The sequence below is a fragment of the Lontra canadensis genome, unplaced genomic scaffold (assembly GCF_010015895.1).
Source record: "Lontra canadensis isolate GAN:19392208 unplaced genomic scaffold, GSC_riverotter_1.0 scaffold45, whole genome shotgun sequence".
Taxonomy (NCBI): Eukaryota; Metazoa; Chordata; class Mammalia; order Carnivora; family Mustelidae; genus Lontra; species Lontra canadensis.
In genome coordinates, this window is record NW_022631039.1 from 14,967,489 (window position 1) to 14,991,309 (window position 23,821).

General features: G+C 51.5%; 1 protein-coding gene across 13 annotated transcripts in view; it reads right to left on the reverse strand.

Annotated features, from left to right (window-relative positions):
* SUN1 (Sad1 and UNC84 domain containing 1) overlaps positions 1 to 22,991 on the reverse strand; it is a 53,882-nt gene extending 30,891 nt beyond the window's left edge. For 11 of the 13 annotated variants that reach the window (XR_004384407.1, XM_032872850.1, XM_032872848.1 and 8 more), the window contains exons 1-3: positions 22,918 to 22,991; positions 7,045 to 7,141; positions 47 to 235 (exon numbers count right to left, since the gene is read on the reverse strand). Coding sequence is in view for 12 of the 13 variants with exons in the window: in XM_032872850.1 (XP_032728741.1) it covers positions 47 to 235; positions 7,045 to 7,121 (266 nt within the window). In the remaining variant the exon portion in view is untranslated. Of the gene's footprint in view, positions 1 to 46; positions 236 to 7,044; positions 7,142 to 9,819; positions 9,842 to 22,917 lie in introns of those variants that run through there. The other 2 variants (XM_032872840.1, XM_032872843.1) reach the window with 2 other exon arrangements.
* Between the last annotated feature and the right edge of the window lie 830 nt (positions 22,992 to 23,821).

Here is a 23,821-nt window from a genome sequence, read left to right on the forward strand (position 1 = left end):
CGCACGGTGTTCAAGCATGTCATGGGACACGGGAAGCAGCGCTCACCTGGCCACACGGTCCTTCAGGGACACAGCGCTGTTGGTGCAGAAGTGAGCATCCCCAGCCTGGCTGTCCTCCACAGCACACGTGGTGGTGACCAGCCGCAGACTACGGCGGGACATTCTTGGAGAATCGAACACGGGGTCCAGTCTGTGCTCAGCCTCGAAAGCCAGCGCATCAGAAGAGTAGCTTGAACTAGAAGGAAAAACATGGTCAGAGATGAAGGATGAAAACAGCCACTTTTGAAACATCCTCACCAAAGAGTGAACACAATGGGTACCGATCTAGTGCAGATTCTAAAAATAGTCATTTCACTGTGTGACAACTTTTCTACAAAGCAGAAGTCACCCAAATCGGGGGACAACTAATGCTCACCACAGACGCGCTCTGGCCACAGCACCTATGGGATCGAGGCCCCAAGCACCCAAATATTTCAGTCTAGAGCTAATCCTAACCTGTGTGAGGACGTGCCCACGAGAACCTCCACCTGGAACTACGTCAACATCCTTAAAGAGTTAGAATGCATTTACTAGCACACTCCATGTCTGCCAGAGCAGTTAAGGACATGGTGACCACGGGAACGCTAACCCCACAGGGAGAAAAGCAGAAGAATGCTATGCAGTATGCGACACTAGTTTGTGTCTAACCCACCAGAAAGCCAGACACAAGCTGGTCACAAAGTCACTTCAATACCCCTGTACATAATCATCTCCAACTAAAAGATGCATACTTTTGTGCTGTTAGAAAGTTCTTCCAAATTGAGATGCCTTAACTAAGCATCTATCTTGTGCCTCCCCTGGCAAGGGAAGTGTACTTCCTGATCTGCCCAGACCATCCCGCTGACGACTGCGAGGTCCCCACCAGTGAGCACCCCACACTTACAGCTGGAGATGAGCCACGCTCGGCAGGGACGGTGCCGTGAGCAGAGGAGCGTGGGCTGAGGGTTTCCTGGCCAAAGAGGGGAGCAAAGTGGGCAAGAGACAAACTTGGAGGCTGAGGAGGGGCTGCCTACCCCGCTGGAGGGGGGGGGCCCTGTCCTGCGGGCCTGTTTACCCACACGGAGGCATCCAGGAAGCAGCAGGACAACAGCCCCGCTCAGGAAAGCAGGCTGCACTGAGCGTCTAGAAACCAGCAGAAACCATGAGGCTCTCAAGCAAAGGAAGCAAGCTAAGGACAAGTTTGCCTTATGTTTTATATTATATGAAAGTATTTTCAGAATCACGTTCACCATAAATATATTAGATCTGATACTAAAAACTTTTCAAGCAAACCAGGAGTAAGTAAACACCAGCTGCTCCCACCTGCCACATGCACTGAGGGGTCTCAAACAGCCTCAGGAAGAGCCCCTTCCTCACTCTCACCAGAGGCTGGGGCAGGGGCTCAGACATACCACAGTCACCCACGCTGAGCACACGGCAAGGACGGAAGCAGAACTTGAGTATAATCTAAAGTATGGGTTATACTCTTCTTCCAAAAATATTTTATACAAGTACAATCTTAGTTTAAGAAAATTCTCTTCTTTCCAGTCAGAATTTACTGTGTAACTCTGGACCAGTCCCCTCCCCCAGCACACTCTTCCTCTTCATCTAAGGACAGCCGTTTATGAAAAACCTGAACATCAGAAGACAATGACATCCAAGTCCATCCACCTCTGTCCAAGCCCCAGAACAGGTGTGACTCTGGCCACCCAAGACCACCATGGAACTAGGTAGGCGAGTGAGCTGACAGGATGCAGCCCAGCCCACGGGCTCTGGAGGCCCCAGCCAGAGACACTGCTGTCCAGACGGGGGCCCAGGATTCCAACACAGAACCTGGAATGCCTCGGCCATCAAAAGAGTGTTCTAAACCCTGTAAGTGTGATTAGAAGGCCCTGGAAGAAGCAAATACAGGAGTGTTACAACAGCAGACAACTGGGAACTGTCCACCAGCCGGGGAACAGTTAAATGACTCGGGATACATCTGCCTAAATTCTGTAACGTGATCATGAGACATCTGTACATACTGTTAAACAGAAAAGGAAAAGACGCTAGTATCATCCTATTTACGTTACAACAAACTATAAAACAGAAGCACACGGGACATTTACTCGGTGGATCGTGCCACGTTGATCTCCAGGTCGTGAGTTCAAGCCCCACACTGGGCCTAGAGCCTACTTAAAACAAAAAACAAAAAAGAGACGGACCCCTGGGTGGCTCAGTCAGCTGGGCAACTGCCTCTGACTCAGGTTGTGCTGGTCCTGGGATCCAGTCCTGCCTCACACTCCCTGCTCAGCGGGGATTCTGCTTCTCTCCCTCTCCCTCTGCTCCTCCCCCAACTCATGAGTGCACACACACTTTCTCTCCCAAATAAATAAAAATCTTTAAAAAAAAAAAAAAAAGAATGGTCTATCCCCTTAAAAAAACCAGAAGCCCACATTCGTATACACACACAGGTAGGTAAAGGCACAGAAGAGAGCGGGAAGGCGCCTTCAAACTGCTCACAGTGGTTATCTTTGGAGCAGATAGCAGATGGGGCCTCAGGCCCTTTCAGTCTGAGGTGGACACACTGAATTCCAAAGCAGGAGGGCTCAGAGGGAGGGACGGAAGGAGGGAGCAGCCATTCTAGGTTCTGAGTCTGGACCCCCCTGTGGGGCCACCTTTCCCCAGAGACAGGGCTAACACAGGCCACTTGGTCTGGGTCTCCGTGCTTACATGGTACCTTCTGGATGCACGCCAGGGCTGCGGTCCCAGGGCCACACCAGCCAGGAGTGCCCTTCTACCCTAGGCTGGGATCCCAACCATTATTCCTACAAGGTTCCTGCAGGCAGAAGGGCCCAGAGCTGGGCAGAAAGGTGCGAACATCTGCAGATGTGAGCTACCAGGCACCCAGCCCAGCCAGCCCCTCAGCCAGCGTCATGTCACAGCCCATTATTATAACTAGTATATACGAGAGACCCCGGAGATACTGACACACCTAATCAGAGCAGAGTGGAGTTTGGGTCCCTTATCAATTAAATGTTCTTTTAGAAATGTCAGTTATTTAGATGCACTTCTAATTAAAAGACTAGAGAACAATGTACCACAGGCGGAAGCCGCGAGCTGTAGAGGCGGGCCAGTGCCGGGCAGCTGGTGGTGCCAACCCCCTCCAGGGCTGTGCAGAGCTGCAACATCACCACAGAGCAGCTCAGCCGCTGGGCAGGGGGATGGCGCAGAGCAAGTCCCATATAGGAACCTGCCCCAACCCCCATGGGTCCCAGTTCTTCTTCTCTATGTGAGCCCTGCGGCCGCCCCTGAGCCAACCATCCATCACCCGCCATTTGGTATCTTTTGCTGCAAGGGTCCTTCAGCCTCACTTGGGTTCTGCCTGGGGATTATTGCCACAGTCTGCTGGCCTCTTGGTCCCAGCAGTGGGGACCCTGGGACCAACCCAGCTGTGCCCCTATACCAGACAGCTGCCAACCCCTGGGAACCACAGCAGTGTTCTCCCGCCTCACCCCACCTCTGGCTCTAGGGTGCAGAAGGGCTTGCCCCTCCTCCTCCCCAGGAAACCAGCCCCCTCTTAGGCGGAGCCTATGGACTGACCCCCATTCCTGTAGCCCTTTCCTCTTCCTTCCCCGCAACAGCAGACGCGCCATTCCAACGGCCATCTGTGCGCTCCGGGTGAGCTTTCTCTGTCTGGTGCCTCTTCCCTCCCCTGCAACCTCTGTGTGGCCCCCAACCATCAGCATGTAGACACCCTCCCATCTGTGCCCACGGTGCCAGAAAAAACAAACGTCAACAGGGCCGGCCCTTTCTCCTCCTCTAACCAGCCACACTGGCTAAAAAGTTGTCTACACTCACTCGACGCATTTCATTCCAACTCCTGCCCCTGCTGCTGTGTTCAGGTTGTGTCTGTGCACAAACTCTCAGGGGGCTGCATTCCTCGGGACCTGCCAGGCGGCCCTGTCCTCGGGACCCTCCTTGACACACTCTGGCCTCATGGCCTCTGTGGCAGAGACCATGGTAGCACAGGGTGGTAGTCAGACCGCTGCCTCCAGCGTGGGCTGCCACCTGAGCGGGGCCAGGGGGCGGGCCTCTGAGAACCTCGGCCTCCTGCCCAAGTCAGTGTCCCCACAGCTGCATCCCCATCGTGTGTGGAGCTGGGGGCTCCTCAGGGACACCAAACCAGATGCCAGGCCCCCACTGCTAGAAAGGAAGGGTGTCGTCCTGCCAACGCACACACAAGCCCGGCACTGATCAAAGCTCTGCGTCTAACCACCAGCTCACAGGAACACACAGAGGAGAACCTCAGAGGCAAACACTCAGGGAAAATGCGAGAATCCTGCTGATTTAAAACAAAGAAGAAGATACGAGAAACTGAGCAGTTACAGAGGTACCAGGGGTTGTTTTAAATTACTGGGAGCCGGGGCGCCTGGGGGGCTCAGTCAGTGAAGCGTCTGCCTTCAGCTCAGGTCATGGTCTCAGGTCCTGGGAGTAAGGCCCACATGGGGCTCTCTGCTCTTCGGGGAGCCTGCTTCTCCCTCTGCCCCTCCCCCTGCTTGTGTTCACTCTCCCTGTCAAATAAATAAAATCTTTTTTTTTTTTTTTTTAAGATTTTATTTATTTACTTGACAGGGAGAGAGATCACAAGTAGGCAGAGAGGCAGGCAGGGAGAGAGGGAGGCAGGCAGGGAGAGAGGGAAGCAGGCTCCCTGCTGAGCAGAAAGGCCGATACGGGGTTCAATCCCAGGACCCTGGGACCATGACCTGAGCTGAAAGCAGAGGCTTTAACCCACTGAGCCACCCAGGCGCCCCCAAGTAAATAAAATCTTTTAAAAAATAAGTAAAAATTTAAAAACTACTATGAGCTTTTGGTGTGATATTAGTATTTTGGCTAGTTGTTTTTCAAGTATCATCTTTTAGAGATGTGCTTCACAACACCCCACTGGAGAGAGAGGGAGGGGCCTAGTGCCAGAAGCGTGGAAACTGGGGGGAAGACGGAAGGGCTTATTCCTGTCCCCAGACTTTTACACTAATGGCAATCTCCACAGAAGAAAAATATTTTAATTAAGTAAGTGGAATGAGCAGGATGCTGGCAGATCCTCCATGTGCACAATGGAGAGCACAATGAAGACATGCTGGACAGTTGTGGGCCAGGGATGCAGAGTCCCCAGCACTGAGGGGAAGGACCCAGCAAGGCGGCCAGGTGGCTGGGGACTGTGGGGACCCCCAGCTTCCAGCAGAACTGGGTGACAGGGAGGTTTCAAAGGGGATACAGAGGCGCAAGTGGAAGACAAGAGGCGAAAGTTATGCGTGTGAGCCTCAGCCTTGTGCTCCGCCCCCCAACACCGGCTGCCCCCTCACCATTTGCCCTCCTCACACCAGCAACCGGGGCACAGCCCTACACGCCACACCAATGCCCAGATCAGAGCCTGCCACCCCATTCTCTTGCCTACAACCCCGCCCCCGCCCCCAGTCCTACAGAGTCTCCTGCTGAAGGCTCTGCTCTCCCCACCCTCCCTTCCCCCATCTGCACCCTGGAGCCCACACAGTCCCGGGCTCTGAACACCCTTGCTCTGCCCAGCACTCCCCAGTGCCCTGGTCTCCGAGCAGCCCCCATCCCCTAACCCGCTACCCACCTTAGCACCCTTCTGAGCCCAAGCCTGGTCATACCACTCCTGGTTTCAAACCTCTCCCTGGGTCCCACTGCCCTCAGACACAGTCCAAGCCCGCAGCCCAGCACAGGAACCACCCCTCTGCTTACTTCTCCTCTGCTTCCATGGCCCCCACCCACATGTCTACCTGAAGGGTGGGAGCGGGGGGTGGGGGGTGGGGGGGGAGATGGTGGTAGTGCTGAAACTCACAGGGCCACATCCCCAAGGGGAGACCTACACACGTGCATTTCTAAAAACCTGTATTTGGGGCACCTGGGTGGCTCAGTGGGTTAAAGCCTCTGCCTTCAGCTCAGGTCATGACCCCAGGGTCCTGGGATCGAGCCACGCATGGGGCTCTCTGCTCAGCGGGGAGCCTGTTCCTCCTCTCTCTCTCTGCCTGCCTCTCTGCCTACTTGTGATCTCTGTCAAATAAATAAATAAAATCCTTAAAAAAAAATAAAATAAAAACCTGTATTTAAAACAGGTTCTAAAGACTAAAAATAAGTTGCCAGGAGTAATTATTTTTACACTCTACAATACAGAGTAAGGAATAGTTTTACTTGAGTCGGCCCACTCCCTTTGTTCTAAAGTATTTCAGGACTCTTGACAAAAACAGTCAAAGGGTGACATAATCTAAAACTATGAATTAAAAACTCAATTATCAAATGTGAAGTTTGACTAACACAGTTAAAAAGTACCTTTGCTAAAATACCTTCCAGTTTTCTTACAGTTTCTACTCTAGTTTTATCCTTTAGAAGATAAGCCACTGGAAAACTTTACAAAGGCATTTTCCTCGTGTGCCTTGGAGGTCCCGCCCACTGCTGTGCTGTCTGGCACTAGGCCAAGCTGTGCACTGCTTCAGCCTCATCTCCGTGACCCCTCCCACCCGGTGACCTAGCCGGGCCTCCCAGATGTCAGTGTCAGGTCAGGAACAGCACAGAATGCGGAGCCGCAGGCAGCGCTACTCCTAAGACCTGGGGCTTCGTCACAATTCTGTTCCAGATACCTCCTCCTCTCAAAGGCAAATCACTTTCCAGGTTATTTCTGTTAATTTCAAATATCCCGCCATTAATACCCGTCGCAAAACCCTACCCATAATCACAAAGACTTACCCGGGAGACCACAGCCACTTGGGTGGGGTCTACAACAGGACATTGGCAATGACTCACCCTGAGTCACCAGAACGTTTGGTTTTCAAAACAACCTCACCATCTCTGCGGTGCTTTAGCAGTCTCCTGAAGCCGCAGTACCATAGGAACCTGGCAGTTATTTTCCCTTTCAAAAGACAGCATTTGGCTGCAAGTGGCAAGAAGCTCCCGTAGAGGGGACGGCCCTCCCTGGCATTCATGAGCGGACAGGTGACAGAGGACGAGGATGGATGCAAGCACGCTCACCTGAGGGCATAGGTGTAGCCAGTGTTCTCGGGCACGCACTGAGGAGGGGTGTACATGTGAAGCCGAGAAAAATCCATGGTCACGGCCTCAAGTCATACTGCAGAAGTGGGGAAAAAGCAATGCAGGATGTTAACAGGGTAGAAACACACAGACAAGTCCTGCCTGTTGCAGCCAACCCAGGGCACATACTTGGGGACCCAAACATCACCACCACAGTTTGAGTGAGACAAACTAACAGTTGTTGCTTTTATTGGTTAAGCAAAGGAGACAAAATTTTCTCACAGTTACAAGTCCTTCTGTTTAGTTCCCTAGAATGACACACCCACAGGAGTGAAAGGGAAAACCCTAGACTACTCACTCATAATTATGACAATTGGGGCACTTTCCAAAAACCAGGGAGTGATTCAGACCCTTTTTAAAATGTATTTTTAAATTCCTAAAGGTATCAAAATGTTCTCATTCTCCTGCACTAAGTTTTCATTGTTATTAAATAAAATAGAACGGCCTCCTAATCCACGGTCAAGCACTCATTCTAGATGCCGTTTGCCAATGCACCGCCGAACAGGAAAACTGCAGGCTGAATGACCCATGAGTTGAAGGCATGGCTTACACTTTTATTCTTCCCCCAAAGAACACTGATTATCTTTTAATTAAAAAGGTTTGGGGCGATGCTTGGGTGGCTCAGTCCAATCGATCTCAGGGTTTTGAGCTCAAGCCACATTTGGTATAAAGACTACTTAAAATTTAATCTTAAAAAAAATTTTTTTTAGGGTGCCTGGGTGGCACAGTTGGTTAATCGTCCGACTCTTCATTTTGGCTCAGGTTGTGAGATTGAGCCCCCAAGTCAGGCTCCCTGCTCAGGGTGAGGAGTCTGCTTGGGATTCCCTTCTCCCTCTCCCCGACCCATCCCTCCCCTCAAAGTGCACATGCACTCTAAAAATAAATAAATCTTTAAAAAAAGGGAAAAAAAAAGGTTTGGGGGCGCCTGGTGGCTCAGTCATGAAGCCTCTGCCTTCAGCTCAGGTCATGATCCCAGGGTTCTGGGATCAAGCTTGCATCAGGCTCTCTGGTAGGCGGGGAGCTTGCTTCTCACTTTCCCACTCCCCCTGCCTGTGTTCCCTCTCTCACTCTGTCTCTCTCTTTCAAATAAATAAATAAAATCTTAAAAAAACAAAAAATAAATAAACAAAAAATGGTTTGCTGTGCCCTGGTGGCTCAGTCAGTTAAGTGTCCAACTCTTCGTACCAGCTCAGGTCTTGACCTCACATAAGTTCCAGCCCTATGTTGGGTTCCACGCTTGGTGTGGAGCCTACTTTAAAAAAAAAAAAAATTTTTTTTTTTTAAGTAGTTTTGTTTTTCAGATTGTCATCTAAATTTCTCTGGAATGACTCAAACTTTCCTCTGGCTAAAAATATTCTCTCTCACACAGTCTCTCACACGCGCACACACACACACGCACACACATCAAATTAAAAATAAGCAGGGGCGTCTGGGTGGCTCAGTCCGTTAAGCTTCTGCCTTTGGCTCAGGTCATGATCCCGGGGTCCTGGGATCGAGTTCCGCATCAAACTCCCCGTTCAGTGCGGAGTCTGCTTCTCCCTCTCCCCCCCTCCCCCTCCTCCCCACTCGTGCTTTCTCTCTCTCAAATAAATAAAATCTCTTTAAAAAGAAAAAAAAACAAGTTAAAAAACACATGGTAGTGAAATGGTTCATAACCTATTACTGAAAAATCTACAGAACAAAAATTAAAAATAAAGACCAGCATGGACAAAAAATATTTATGTGTAAATGACTATTTTCTTGGAACTAAACCAAAAGTACTCTGATTCACACCATTTTCTTTGAAACAATCCAAAAAATTTTTTTTAAGTGGGCTCCACGCCCAGCGCAAGCCCAACGCAGGGCTTGCACTCACAAGTCTGAGATCAAGACCAGAGGGGAGATGCCTGGTCAGATGCGTAACTGAGCCACCTGGGGGCTCCACGGATGTTCTTTATGGAGTTAAACACAGAAATATTAACTACTAATTTCAACAAACACCACAAAACTCCTCATTTCCACACTCCTCAGTTCTTCTCAGAGACCCAGCCACCTGCCCATGAAACACCCTTCAACATGCGCTCCTCAGCCTTCCGTGGCACTAGAGTGCACACGCCAACGTCTCCGCACAGATCAACGCACTATGGCATTACCCATGTGCTTGTCCACCTGCTCCCCTGCCTGATCCCCCCCAGGGCCTACTCCAGCCAACGCTCAAGTCCAGGCGCAGGGCAGCAGGACAGCAGAACCAAGCGCATTCCCGCCACGTCCCCTCCCAGCAAGGTTCCCGGGCACGCCTGGCTCCCTGGCACCTGGCCTCGAGGACCGACGGACAGCCCCTCCTGGCCCAAGCTCCACCCCAGCCGCGTCACAAAGGCTCCTGACAACCGTGGGCTGAGCACTCACTCAACAGGCAGCCATGAAAGGCCCGGGAGGGGGACACTGTAAATGCCCCATATCTGTCCTCATTCTCCACAGGTGACCATGGACTAGGTCCTTATTCCCTATTAACTACCCACTGATTAACAGAACCCCAACTTCCCAACTTCATTCCCACTTAATATTCTCCAACACCTGCATTACCATTATTAAACCCCAGCAAAAAGCTGTCCTAATCACTAATTTCTACCAACTGTGCTACAACTGGTGTCTGACACACCCTTAGTGACCACATCCCAGAAGTTTACAGAGGTCACCATTACAAACAACCAAGGGCAGAAGCCCTAAAGCCAATACCTGAGCATTCACTTCCAAGATCAGGACCAGGACACAAGAGACATTAGAGCCTGCGGCTAAGGACAGGGTGGAGTCCTTGAATCTGGGCTCCGGTCCCAGCTCCGCCCCTACTAGCAGACTGTGGAGGGGGGGGCCGGCTCTCCTGACAAGGCCGTTGAGGACCCAGGAGCTCCAGCCCGTGACTCAGCACAGAAGGGGAGCTGCAGAGCCTGAGGAAGCCCTGTGCAAGAACTCACAGACTCGTGTAAAAAGTTAACATTTATATGTTCTCCCATTTTTAACCACCTGAAAGAGATTCTGGTTAGTTTCTAATGGTGTTTTCAGAAGCTAACAGGAGGTGTAAGACCAACTACAGCCCTATTTTTCAACCTGGTTCTTCCCATCAATGAGCCAGATGACAAGGCTGAACCATACCACCTCTAGCCAGGTTTCAGGCAGGCCTTACACCACAATTTAAAAATAAATTTAATTTTGGGGCACCTGGGTGGTTCAGTTGGTTGAGTGTCTGACTCCTGATCTCAGCTCGTGTCTTGATCTCAGGGTCATGAGTTCAAGCCCCGTTTTGGGTCTGGTTCTGGGCATGGAGCCTACTTAAAAAATAATTTCCTAAATAAATAAACTGAATTTCTTGTCACTGAAATAAATCCAACCAACGAAGCAAGCACAGCCACTGGCTATCATGGGATTCCAGGAATGACAGGATTCCAGCAGCGACTGCATCAAAACCACAACCCGTGAGAACCGGGAGATACAGCGGACAGTGGCAGATTCCTGGTAAGATGGGCCAGGAGAGGAGACACGGACATAATAACATGCCCAGAGAGGACACCCTCCAGAGGACCAGTGCAGACAGACACCAGACTCTAGAAGGAACACTGGGCAGTGTGGCTCTGGAGGAAAGGAGGACAGGAGGGGACAGTGGAGGGGGTGCAGAGGGGACCGCGATAGGCACAGCTCAGCAGCTGCTATAGCCTAGGCCCAGTAAACACGTGCCTACCTCTTCTAAGTAGTTCTGATTTCACTCCTCGGACCACATGAAGTGCATCCAGGTACAGAGCCACATGCAGAGCCCGACCCGTGGCCGAGAGGGGTGTTCTGGCCATGGCTTAGTCCACAGGACAGAAAAACCACTTCTCCCCTGGAGAAGCACTAGAGGACCAAACACCCACAAAGCAGAACTACAAAGAGGCGGGACCCAGAGTCTCCGAAGGGAGGGATGATGGGCTGCTCTCTTCCACGCTCACCGCAGCAGAGTTCCTGGATGTGACGGTGAACGGTCCTGGAATTTACCTGGTCCTTCTCTCCACTGACCCTGCTCTCTCCCATTTTCCCTTCCCCTGTCCCCTAACCCTAATACTTAAATCACTCTTCAGTTCCCTCCATGAAACGTGCACATTAAATACAGAGAAAGAAAATGAAATAAGGTGGCAAGAAGGATGAAATGAAATCGTGTGTGCAAGGCAGTGCCTGGCACACAATGCTCAACAATGAGCTTGAACATCTGGTAGAACGGAGTTATACAGCTGTGCTCTCAATCCTTTCAACATTGCTTTTCTTCTGAGTGAGCAACCCCTGAGATGGAGACTCACTCACTCCCAGGTCTAAAGGCAAAGGCCATCAGCAGCGTGAACAGCTCCGACCGGGAGCCCACAGGTGGGAACGTCAGCCTGGACCTGTCAGACGCATGCCAGAACTCCCAACAGCAAACGTGCAACTCGGGTTCCAGATCCACTGATAACTAAACAGGAGCACTAAGCAATTTCAAAACGCTGCTCCCAGCCTCCGTGTCTATCCCCCGAACACCACAGCCTTCCTGCTGGTACCAGGGCCCTGCCTCTACTGGCCCCAGCCTGAGACTCAAGGGAAAGCTGAGTTGCACTCATACAACAATAGGTGAAAAAGCCGATTGAAAATGTCTTCAATGGCATCAGAAAACCCTGGAAAGAATCTGAGGCTGACATTCTGCAAACGCATGTGCTACAGAAGAGGGGCCCTATCCAGGCTCCACTGTCCTCAGAGTGCTCTGCTCTGGCTGCTAGGACCCTGTGAGGGGCCACTGCAGGCCCCAGATCCAGAGCCCCAGGGCAGGACTCTCCCTGCCTGGGGAGTCTGGGCACAGTGCACAAGGGCGCCTCCTCCATCCTGGTGAAAGAGAGCTTCTTTTTTTTTTAAGATTTTGTTTACTTATTTGACAGACAGAGATCTCAAGTTGGGGGAGAGGCAGGCAGAGAGGGAGAGAGAGAGAGAGGAGGAAGCAGGCTCCCCGCTGAGCAGAGAGCCTGATGCGGGGCTCAATCCCAGGACCCTGGGATCATGACCTGAGCCGAAGGCAGAGGCTTTAACCCACTGAGCCACCCAGGCACCCCCGAAAGAGAGCTTCTTCAGGGCGGGCACAGAGCTGCCATGTCCAACCAGGAAAAGCACACGTTAGGGGCCACAGGGCTGAGCGCAGCATCTGCAAGCAGAAAAGATCACTCAGTGTCTCCTTGTACCTCGATCTACCTGCAGCTAAGAGAACATGCAGGCTGGCAAGCCCACAGGAGGAGGAGAGGGCCTCTGTTCAGGCTAAATTTCCGTTACAAACCTGAGGACTTAAGAACCTTTACAAATATGCAGTTCTTAGTAGGGTTCTAAAATCAGAGTTTAAAAAAATGTTTAGTGGGGCGCCTAGGTGGCTCAGTGGGTTAAAGCCTCTGCCTTCAGCTATCATGATCCCAGGGTCCTGGGATTGAGCCCCACATCGGGCTCTCTGCTCAGCAGGGAGCCTGCTTCCTCCTCTCTCTCTCTGCCAGCTTCTCTGCCTACTTCTGATCTCTGTCAAATAAATAAATAAATAATCTTTTAAAAAAAAATGTTTAGGGACACTTGGTGGCTCAGTCGGTGACACATCTGCCTTCAGCTCAGGTCATGAACCCGGGGTCCTGGGATCGAGTCCCACATCCGGCTCCCTGCTCAGCTGAGAATCTCACTCGGCCGGCTGCTCTCCCTGCTTGTACTCTCTCTCTCTCTCTCTCCGGCAAATGAAAAAAAATAAAACCTTTAAAAAAAGTAAAAATTTTAAAAGTTTACAGAAAGTTATAAAAATAAAATCAGAGTTAAGATTCTTTTTTTTAAAGTAGGTTCCCCAATGAGAGGCTCAAGCTGGCGACCCTGAGATCAAGAGTCAGAGGCTTAACCCACAGAGCCAGCCAGGCGCCCCAGCTAGGCTTCTCCTTCAATGCCCCTTGAGTACATACTGCTATACTGTCATCATACAGTAGAGATAAAAGTATAAAGCTGTTTGGTTCTTGAATATTTTAACCAAGAATGAATTTTAGTGCTGTGGGCACATACAATTTGAATTTTTTCTATTTAGAATGTCTTTACTAACCTAGTTAACAATCTAGAAAACGTGCCTGAAAAATCTCAAAACTTACAAGTCACACAAGGGTTAAAAACAGAGCTTCGAGGAAATAGCAAAACCAAAGACACAGAAAAAACTATAACATCTCTGAAATAATTTTAGCACACAATATTTTCTTAGAAAATGCTATCCGTTCTTAAGAAACACTGGAAAAAGGAACCTCCTTTTTACCCCTGGAGGCCCCAAGTAGCATCATCTAGTCAACAGTTACGTTTTTTTATTTTTTAGTGACATTATTTGTTTATTTGACAGAGAGACACAGGGAGAGAGAGAATCCAAGCAGGGGGAGTGGGAGAGAGCGAAGCAGACTCCCTGCCGAGCAGGGAGTCGATGTGGGGCTCAATCCCAGGACCCTGGGATCCTGACCTGAGCCAAAGGCATATGCATCACCGACTGATCCCCCAGGCACCCCGACAGTTATGTTTTATTAAACAGTGCACAAAGCACTGGGTTTACAGAGATGGATAGGTGACAAATCAAACTTTCTTTCAGCTGATTTAGTCACTGACAAAGTGGCTAGAACAGAATGAGCCCAGGCAGAAGAGGCCAGTGCCACCTCCTGATCTGAAATCCTCACAGAGGACCTGCTGCAGGTCCCCCTGAGGCCAAGGTCAGAACCTGTGGCTCTTGCCCATAACCCATCCTCGGGGACAGAAGCCATCAAAGGGGACGGCGATAGCCAGGATGTTCCCCCAGCACTCGGCACAGCTCCAGACGCGCCATCTGCCACGGTGCCCTCCCTCTGGGACACTGGGCGCGGCTAGCACGGGGTTCCTGTGATCCCACAGGACTCGGCGTGACCAGCCAGCAGTGGGCGCTCGATAGACCTTCCAGAGAGGTCCCAGGGCTGTGCACACACACCCGCAGCAGAAGTGACATTCTATCACCCAGGCCGATCCTTATCACCCAGAGGGCGGCTGCCCTGGCTGTTTCCTTTGTCACGTCCTCTGCAAAGAGGGTTACTTTTCAAAGTAAAATGCCAAGGTGGCCCTTTAAAACTTAGAACTAATTTTTTTCCTTTCAAGACTGTATATAAGGTCAAGGTGGTCCACACAGGGCGTAGCATTAGCTACAACTCATCAGCTGCTGACGACACGAGGGCTCACCCTTGTCACATGCCCCGCCAAGAACCACATCTTAATGTAACTGTCCACTCAATACGAATCCTGTTAAAACTAAATACTGTAGAGACTAACAAAGACATTAGTGATCTTTGTCTACATAACCAAAAAAAATCTTAATTTGGTCTAAGTAAGACCATAAAAAAGATAATAATTTGGGTTAGAAATGAGTGTTTTCCAAATGTCATGTTCAATGTAATTACTTCTACCATAAAAAATAGAAAACTGGTGTTCATCTGTTTTTATCTTAAGCAGTAAAACAATGTTTACAAAAAGCTGTGATTTACACTAAGTGAGGACCCTAAAAATGAACTGAGTAAAACAGTGAATTGGACACAAATGACTAAAACAAAAATACTTGAAAGCTTCACAGAATGCTACGTTTTACACACACACACACACACACACACACACAAATATGTTTTTAAACTTCAAGGAAAACACCACTAAATTTCATGGTAAATTATACAGACTGAGACTTCTACTCCTCACTTACCCCTCCTGTACTGTTCAACATTTTTTTTTAAAGAGCAGGTATTAGTCTTATAATTTCAACAACTAATCCAGTAACTATTATTTTCTGCAAACAGTTTCTTTGGTCTCCATCCGTAAAGAGGTATGGGCAGGCAGACCCACGGGTTGCACTCGGGCTCTGTCGCCCGGCTGGGAGAACAGAGAACAGAAGGGAAGGACAAGGTCCTCACACCTCCGGGCGCCGTCGACAGGAGTCTCCACAGTGCCCAAGCCCAGAGTGTTACTGGAGGGCCAGCCAGTGAGTACCCAACCTGCTCGGCGCTGCCTGGCACAGAATAAAAATACTCAAAGTCAGTTATTAGCAGCAAGTCTGTGCTGAAAAAGTGTCCAGCCAAGGCCGGGTGTTTCTTTCCTTTTCTGGGAAATAATGAGACAACTGGAGAGGTAGGCCAATGGGCTTGTTTACGTAAGAGAACAGCTCTGAGTTTTAGGGAAGATAATTACTCCTAAGAGAAAACAGTTATCACATGCTTACCTCTCCTGATCAAAAGTGCCCCAGATCTTTTTAATAAAAAACCCACTGCCTGATAGTGGTATTACCCTAGTATTTCAGCAAAAGCCCAAAGTCAAATTATTTATTCTGTCCATGTGAATGTAAACGGTCTTCGTTCTGAGAATCCAGAAAGCATGACCACAGGGTTGCACAGTGTCTGCTTCAACCCCGAATGCCTTCCATCCTCACAAGCAGCAGTCACAAGGGCTGCCCACGGCGCCATTCCCATGGCGAGATGCTGTCCCTGCTGAGGGCCTTCCCACAGCAGCACCGCACAGTGAGTCTGGGGGCCCCTCCCGGCCCTGGCAGGGCCGGACAGTGTGACGACTTCGACGTGGGAAGAAGACCGAGGCTGCTGCCTTTTTCTTACTGTCTGACGGGAGGCTGACCGTACGCATCTCATCCGCGTCTGGGACACCCCTGCCTGTCACAGAAGCAGTCTCTAGTGACTCGACCTGCGTTGCCAACAGTTCCCGCCTCTCCCGCTGGCTCGGAAAGGCTCCCTCCAGCCCAGCCACACGCCGACAGTCTGCTATGGAGTCTACTGCTCATCTGAGTCCCTCATCCGTCCCTGAGTCCTTCGCGTACAGCGAGGTAAGCATCTGAGTGGAGCGCACTCTGAGCACGTCGCCGGGATCATCCGCAGCACCCATCAGTCTGGCCCTCCCCTCCAGGGGGTCACCCCCTCTGCCTTCCGGCTCTCTCTGCTGCTCCATCTCCTGCTGGTTTCCAGCAAGCACTAACTAGCTCCTGCCCTCCAGCCTTGCCCCCTCAAGCCAGAATACTGCCAGGAGGGGCTGTCTACAATCAGACGGACCACCTCACGGCCTTCGCATCCCACCATGGCTCCCTAGCACCCACAGACAGGGCCCAAGAGGCGGCCTGCACCAGACCCTCCATCCAGACGTCCCACTTATCCTCTCCCTCTCCCAGCAATCCACAGGGCAGCTTCACTGAGGCCCTGGACCCAGACAACCCTCTTCTTCTGACCCCAGGTACACAGTTCCTATGCTCCCTCCTTGGCTGGGAGGCCATCCTGATTCCCCACCTCATCCCCTCGGTCTCTTTCCACCCCACATGCTCCTGGCTACCTTCTGCTCACCCTCAGAATTCAGCTGAGAGTCCACGCGCAGGGAGCGCTCCTGGAGCCCCAACCCCGCATCCAAGTCAGACGCTCGCTTTAGTGCTCCCCCAGCACTCGTCACTCCACGGAGACTGTAATCACCACTTACTAACAAGTCTTCCTCTCTGAGGAGAACTTGCACTCTGAGCGCAGCCCCCGAACATCACTTGAACAGATCAACACTGTGTAGGCGCCTGCAGAGCAGGGAGAACTCACCGCTGTGCGGGTTCCTCGCTTTGCCTTTCACCCGAAAATCCAGCCTCCGCTGCTCATGTGACCACACCTGGCAAAACCGTGCCGAGAGCGATACAAACGTGTGATGAGCAGGAAGGGTCGTGCACACCTGGGCCCCCTTATTCTTTCTCCTAATAACAGACTCAAAGTGCTTCTCACTTGTGCTCCTCAGATCAGAACAGCTGTATCAGCTGTGTCTTACTCCAACTATAACTGGGAATGCGAATTAGGAACACCAATCACAGGCTCTTATTTGTACTGCAAATGCTCAATCCACACGAGTTCTCGATAACCCTTCTCATGGTGGCCCCACAAACATGAAGCAGCAGGCTCAAAATCGGTGTCTTCTGGTCCTGAAAAGCTCTGCAGCATAGGTAGTGAGTGAAGAACTCATCAAGTTGATCTGTTTTCCATATTCTAGATGTAGCTCACATCATCCAATAATACTGCCAACGACTGGAAAACAAACCAACCAGGCAAAGCACACCTTTGTTTTCAAGCTACACGTGTCCCCAGGGGGAGTGGCTCCTTCCCCATCGGGAGCCACTCACCTATACTTCACCGCTCTCCATTTGCATCAAGGACCCGCACTCCTGCACAAAGGTCAAGAAGTGTGCATGGCACAGCTCTTATCTCCTAAACTAAAATGTGCAACCCAGGACCACTCGCTGAGTGCACCTGTGACTAAGTGGTCAACAAGGCACCCAGATAACAAGCATGGTTAGTTACAGATGTGATTCAAACCGCAGAACTGCCTAACGAATGACCCAAGTCACTTAAGGAAATAGAACCAACACAACACAGCATAAGCGGCAGGGCCATGTTCTGTATTCCCATCTGCCAATCCTGCTCATTTTGACCCAGTGCAAGCAAACGGTTTCAAAAGCACATAGCAGGTTCAGTCTCCTCTACCCGAAGTCAAGAGGGGTCAGCAAGCCAAAACAGCCATGAGTTCCAAATCTGGGAATGGAGGGAGCAAGAAAGGAGGAGCGCGGTTACCCCAGTGAACTAGATGGGGCTGCGGCTCGGCTCCCACAGCACTGCTGCTGGGACACCGCCACTGTCTGGTCCCCATGTGCCCTGGAGCCTACATGTGGGCGTAACCTTCCACCAGGTGCTCAGGCCGACCCTGCATCCCGGTGGGTCTCACAGGCGCCATGACTCCCCGCACTCTTGCCTTACCTCAAAATATTCAGGTGGGAGCAGGAGACGCAGGGCTAAAAGATGGTTCCCTCCCGTGTCACTTCTACCAAAAACTGTTGCCTGGCGTTTGTAATTGTGAGCAAATTCAAACTGGCTCTACTTTCAGAATCTGGAGTTCATCCGATCATCATAAATTCAGAACCAGGAACCAATGGCTATGAGCAGACACTCCATCAAACGCCAGTGTTCCCTGAAAATAGGTCACCCAGTAATTTCCCGTTAAAAATTGTACAATGGACAAAGATGGTAGCTCCCACTCTCTTCTGATACCCCTCCTAAAATGAGATTGTTTCCTAAAGGCACACAGCCACAGATCAAAACAAAACCAAGAAAAGACAACAGCAAGAAACCTGGAAGGTAGAATGCAAATGAACGAAAACACACCTAAGCCAGAAAAAGCTGAGTCACAAGCTTGCAAGGAGGAGCACTGAGAAATGGTCCGACTGTCATCATGGAACCCCCAAAAGGTTACAATAGTGGCACCTGGGTCCATCTGGAAGGGAGGGTGTAGACTGGAGCCCCAATACAGCAGGAATTGAACACTGAAAGTCCATTTAAACGCAGTTAGGCAAAACCCATGATCACACCTCAATCAATGCAGGAAAGCACTTGGCAAAATCCAATACCCTTTCATTATAAAACATTCAACCAAGTAGGAGTAGAAGGCAAATTCCCCAAGCCGATAAAGGGCATTCACTGACACCCACGGCTCACATCATCCTCTGTGGGAAAGGACACACAGCTTCCCCCTAAGATCAAGAACAAAACAAGGATGCCTACTTCCAGCACTGCTATTCGACATGGCACTGGAGCTCCAGCGGGAGCCGTTAGGCAAGAACAAGAAACAAAAGACCTCCAATTGGAAAGGAAGCAGTAAAGTGATCTCTACTCACAGATGACATATCTCATATATAGAAATAAAAAGAATTCACCAAAAAAAAGTATAAAAGCTAACAAATTCAGCAGAGATGAAAGTTACAAGATCAACACCCAAAAATCAGTTGTATTTCTATAAAATAGTCATGAACAATCTGGAAATGAAATTAAACAATTCCTCTTACCACAGCATCCCAAAGACAACAAACTTAAGAGTAAATTTAACTGAGAAAGTGCAAGGCTCGTACACTGAAAATTACAAAACACTGCTGAAAGAAATTAAAGAAAAACAGATGGAAAGACTTCCCTTGTTCATAGACCAGAAGACTTAATATTTTGAAACATGGCAGTATAAGATTACTAAGAGATCTCCAGATTCAATGCAACTTCTATGGAAGTTCCAAGGGCCTTCTTTGCAAATACGGTAAAGTTAATCTTTAAATTCATATGGAGGGGCGCCTGGGTGGCTCAGTTGGTTAAGTATCTGCTTTCAGCTTGGGTCGACACAAAATCTAATTGTTTAGTACTATATGAATAGAAACCTTAGATACCATCTAACTTAGTTTTTGTTCAGTTTTAAACGAGGAAAGAGTGGCACTCAAGGAAGACCCAGAATGATCAAGTATATTGGCCAAAGTCATGGCATTTTTTAGTGGTAGAAGTTAGATGGTACCCCCAGATTCTTGAATTCTAGTGTCCTTCTCTTTCATTACAGCACCCTACCTCATTGTACAAATAATTATCTGTGCTACTTCAATTTTCTATATTTGGCTAGCTCTTAATATGATGAATGATGCATGGACAATTAGGGTAGCTTTCTGGTATGGCAGAAAGCTTCTAGAAAAATTAAGATGGTCTATGTCCTGGTTTTGCCTTTATGAACTCTGGAACTTTGGGCAGAGATACTCTTTCCTTTAGCTTCCTTACCCGTAAAACGGTTACCTCTGCCCACTTCACAGAACTATGTTATAGGATCAATGAGATAGTGCAGTTGAAAGTATTTTGGTAATTTAATTACTATACTGTGATCTCCAGGCCCTGGGATCTAGCCCTGAATTCAGGCTTCCTGTTCAGCAGGGAGTCCGTTAGCTCCCTTTCCATCTGCCAATCCCACCCGCTCCCACCAGCTCTCGAATAAATAAATGAAATCTTAACAAGAAAAGAAAAGAAAGCCAAAACAAAGCAAAACAGGATAGTGAATGCAAGAGAGCATATAGAGAAACTAGAACCTTGTATGCAGCGGGTGGGACTGTAAAGTGATGCAGCCACCTCGGAAAACAGTCCGGCAGTTCCTCTACACATTAAATTAGAACTACCATATGATCCAGCAACCCCACACCTAGATACATACCCAAAAAACGGGAAAACATGTACTCCAACAAAAACCTGTACACAAATGTTCCTAGCAGCTCTACTCATTAATAGGCAAAAAGTAGAAATGACTCAAATGTCCACTAACCAATAAACGGATAAAAAAACTGTGGTATATTCATGCAGTATTCTTCAGCCAAAAAAAAGAAATGCAGCTCTGATACATTACAACCTGGATAAAGCTTGAAAACATTATGCTAAGTGAAAGAAGCCAGACACGGAAGGCCACATATTGTAGGAATCCGCATCTATAAAACAACCCAGAGCAGGCAAACTCATAGAAAGGAGGTTAGTGGGGTCAGAGGCTGGCAGCAACGGGGAAGTGCCTGCTGACGGGTATGGGGTTTCCGCTAAGGGGCGAAACAGACCATTCTGGAACTAGACCGTGATGAGGGCTGGCCCCTCCAGACCCATCAAAGGGGCAAATTTTATGTTGTGTATTTCACCAGTCACACAACAGCAGTGGTTAGCTAGCATGCATCAACCAGCTGCTTCCTGCCTTCCCTCAGGAAAGACTGCAGAATAAAACCCAGGGGTCTCAGGGTGTGTGTGTGGGGGGGGAGGGCGCCTCAGCCAGTGAAACATCTGCCTTCAGCTCAGGTCCCTGATCCCCAGGTCCTGGACAGAGACCCACGTGGGGCTCCCTGCTCAGCAGGGAGTCTGCTTCTCTCTCCGTTTCTCTCTCTCAAAGGAACAAATAAAATCTTAAACAAAAAAACAAACACCAAGGGGTCTCTATAGCAGAGAATAAAGGGAATCCTGAAGCCCCAGGATGTCCTCCTAAAAAGGGAGAGGAACAGCACAGCACTTCCTTACTTTTGAGGGCCACAGCCACACTCTTCTACCCAACTTAGAAAACAAGGCAGAAGACTGGAAAGCCCTTGAGAGGATAAAATGCCCGATAAAGGTAATGCCCCTCCCTATCAGCCCAGAACTACCACAGGAGTGGGCAGGGTCCTGCTCTCCAATGTGCCCAACCAGGATCACCCAACATGTCCCAGAACACAAGCCAAAGCAAGCAAAAAGTGAGGTCACGGAAGAAGAGAATGAGCCACTACCGTGTCTATGAAATGAGAAACATGGCTGAGGAGCACCTGGGTGGCTCAGTGGGTTAAAGCCTCTGCCTTCAGCTCAGGTCATGATCTCAGGGTCCTGGGATCGAGCCCCACATCGGGCTCTCTACTCAGTGGGGAGCCTGCTTCCCTCTCACTCTCTGCCTGCCTCTCTGCCTACTTGTGATCTCTGTCAAATAAATAAATAAATAAAAATTTAAAAAAAAGAAAAAGAAAAGAAACATGGCTGAATTTTAGAGGAAAAAGGGAACCTCCAAAAAAAGCTCTGGGAAATTTAAAATACGATGACCAAAATAAAATGCTAAATAAAAGAGAAAAAAACACTGCGGAAATCTACAAAGTGAAATGAAAAGACAAAAATGGAAAATGGGAGAGATAAAGATTTTATTTTTAAAAAGTAGAAACAGGGACCAAAAGGGCTAAGGCCCAAGAAATAGCATTTCCAAAACACACAGAAAACAAAAATAAAACAAGAAAAGTGTCCAAGAAAACAGTGCAAGAAAATCCCCCAGAACTAACCCTCCTGAGCTTCCAGACTTAGAAAAACTACACAAGGTCCCATGAAATGGAGGCGAATAAACCAAAACCCAAGTTTCCAAGCACTGCAGACCCTGGGAGTAAAAACTGCGCGCACCCCGGGTTGAGACCGAGCAGCACTTACTGGGGCAGCGGGCCGCAAACACCCGGGGAAGGCAGGCCCCGCACACTGGAGTGCCCCTGTGGGCACGAACAGGTCCCCACCGGGAAGGCAGGCCCCGGGCCCCGCCCCCCGCCCCACCCCGGGGCTGGCATACACTCCACACCTGCTCACTCGGGCGGAGGGTGAGGGCCCAGCCCAGGCCAGCGCACCAGGTGCAGAAACTCTGGGACCTGTAGGAGAGCTGCAGAGCAGGTCAAAGGGGCGAGAGCCCCACCCCGGGCTAAGCGAGGTCAAGCACCCCGAGGCCAAGCCGGGGACCCAGGTGGGGAGTCAGGGGAGCCCAGATGACGGGGGGGGGGGGCTCCCGTGTGTTGGGGGCGCGGGGATCGGAGGCACCGGAGTGTTGGGGGTGGCAGGGGTCAGGGGCGCCCAAGTGTGCGGAAGGCTGGGGTGCCAGGTTGTGGGGGTGGTGGGGGTCGGGTGCTCCCGGGTGTTGGGTGAGTGGGGGAAGCGGGGACTCCCGGGTGCCGGGGTCGGGGGTGTCGGGGGCTCCCGGGTGTCAGGGTCGGGGATGGCGGGAGTCGGGGTGGGCGGGGGCTCCCGGCTGTCAGCGTCGGGGGAGACGGGAGCTCCCGGGTGTCGGCGTCAGAGGACGCAGGGGCTCTCGGGTGTAGGCACTCGGGGCGCCCGGGTAGGGGCGGGCGGCGACGACAGAGGTCCCCGGGTGCGCACGCGTCCCCACAGCCCCGCCGGCACCCCGGCACGCCGCTGACGTCAGGCGGAGGAGACGCCCCGGGACCCGCCTGCCGCAGACTCGGGCCAGGTGCGGGGACGCGCAAGGCCGAGGAGGCGGCGGCGGCCGTTGGCTGCCCAGGCGCGGCCCGTGGCACAATCCGTGCCCGCCGCCCCCGGCCCGCAGCTCCCGCCCGCTGTGAGAGACGCCCTAGCCCCATTCCTGTCCCCGCCGCCGACCTCGCTCGGGCCCCCTATCCCTCCCACCTTTCCCCTCCCCTCCCCAGGAGCTCACCTGCCTCGCGCCACAGCCACCACCGACTGCGCCCCCACTGACGCCCCAGGCCTGGACCGCGCCACCCAGACTCGATCTCTAGAAGAGACCTTGCGGGCGCCAGCCAATCGCGGGCCGCGACAGGAGGCGGGCGGGAGCAACGCAGACTTCCGCCAATCTGGAGCGCGCCACCTGAAGCCCCTTGCCCAATGAGGAGGCGGCCTATCTAGGAGCCTGGCCAATCGCGAGCTGAGGCCGACGGCTCAAGCGGAGAAGTGGGCGGGGCTGCGAGGCGGCGCGCCGGGCCATACGGCTGGGCGGGGGCGACGTACGCTGCGGCGGCCGTACGGCAGAGGAGGGACCGCGGCCGCGGCGGGAGGGGCCGCACGGGGGCGGAGCCATTGTCTCCGCCTCGCGGGGTCTGCGCCTCGGGCCCTGCGCTGCTGCTGGGGGGCTGCAGCGCGGGTGGCGCCCCGCCCTCCGTCCGCCCTTGTCCCGGACCCAGGTGAAGACTGAGGCTCGCAACTGCACGCTGCGACCTCGCCCTCTCGGAGGAGCTCGGACGCCCTTTTCCCGGGGTGGGTGTTAGGGGTGGGGGCTGCTGGGGCGGGGGGCGCGGGCTGCGGTGGGTCCCGGACGCGCGCGCCACGGGGCCAACCAGGTGGCCTCGCAGGTGGGGGAGGGGCTTGGCACGGTGCCCTGCAGAGGACTCCGGGAGCACGAGGGATGCTCTACGACGGAGAAGCGCTGGGGAGCAGGGTAGGACTCCTCACGCGCAGTGCGGGGAGGAAACCCGCGGCCCGCTGTGTCCTGGGGCTGCCACCTGGGAGAGAGGCCGCACCAGGGACGGGGGACCCCTGCACGCCTACCTGGCTTCCGCCCCCGCCCGTGCTGGGTTTGCGTTGGCTTCCTCTGGGCTCGGCTG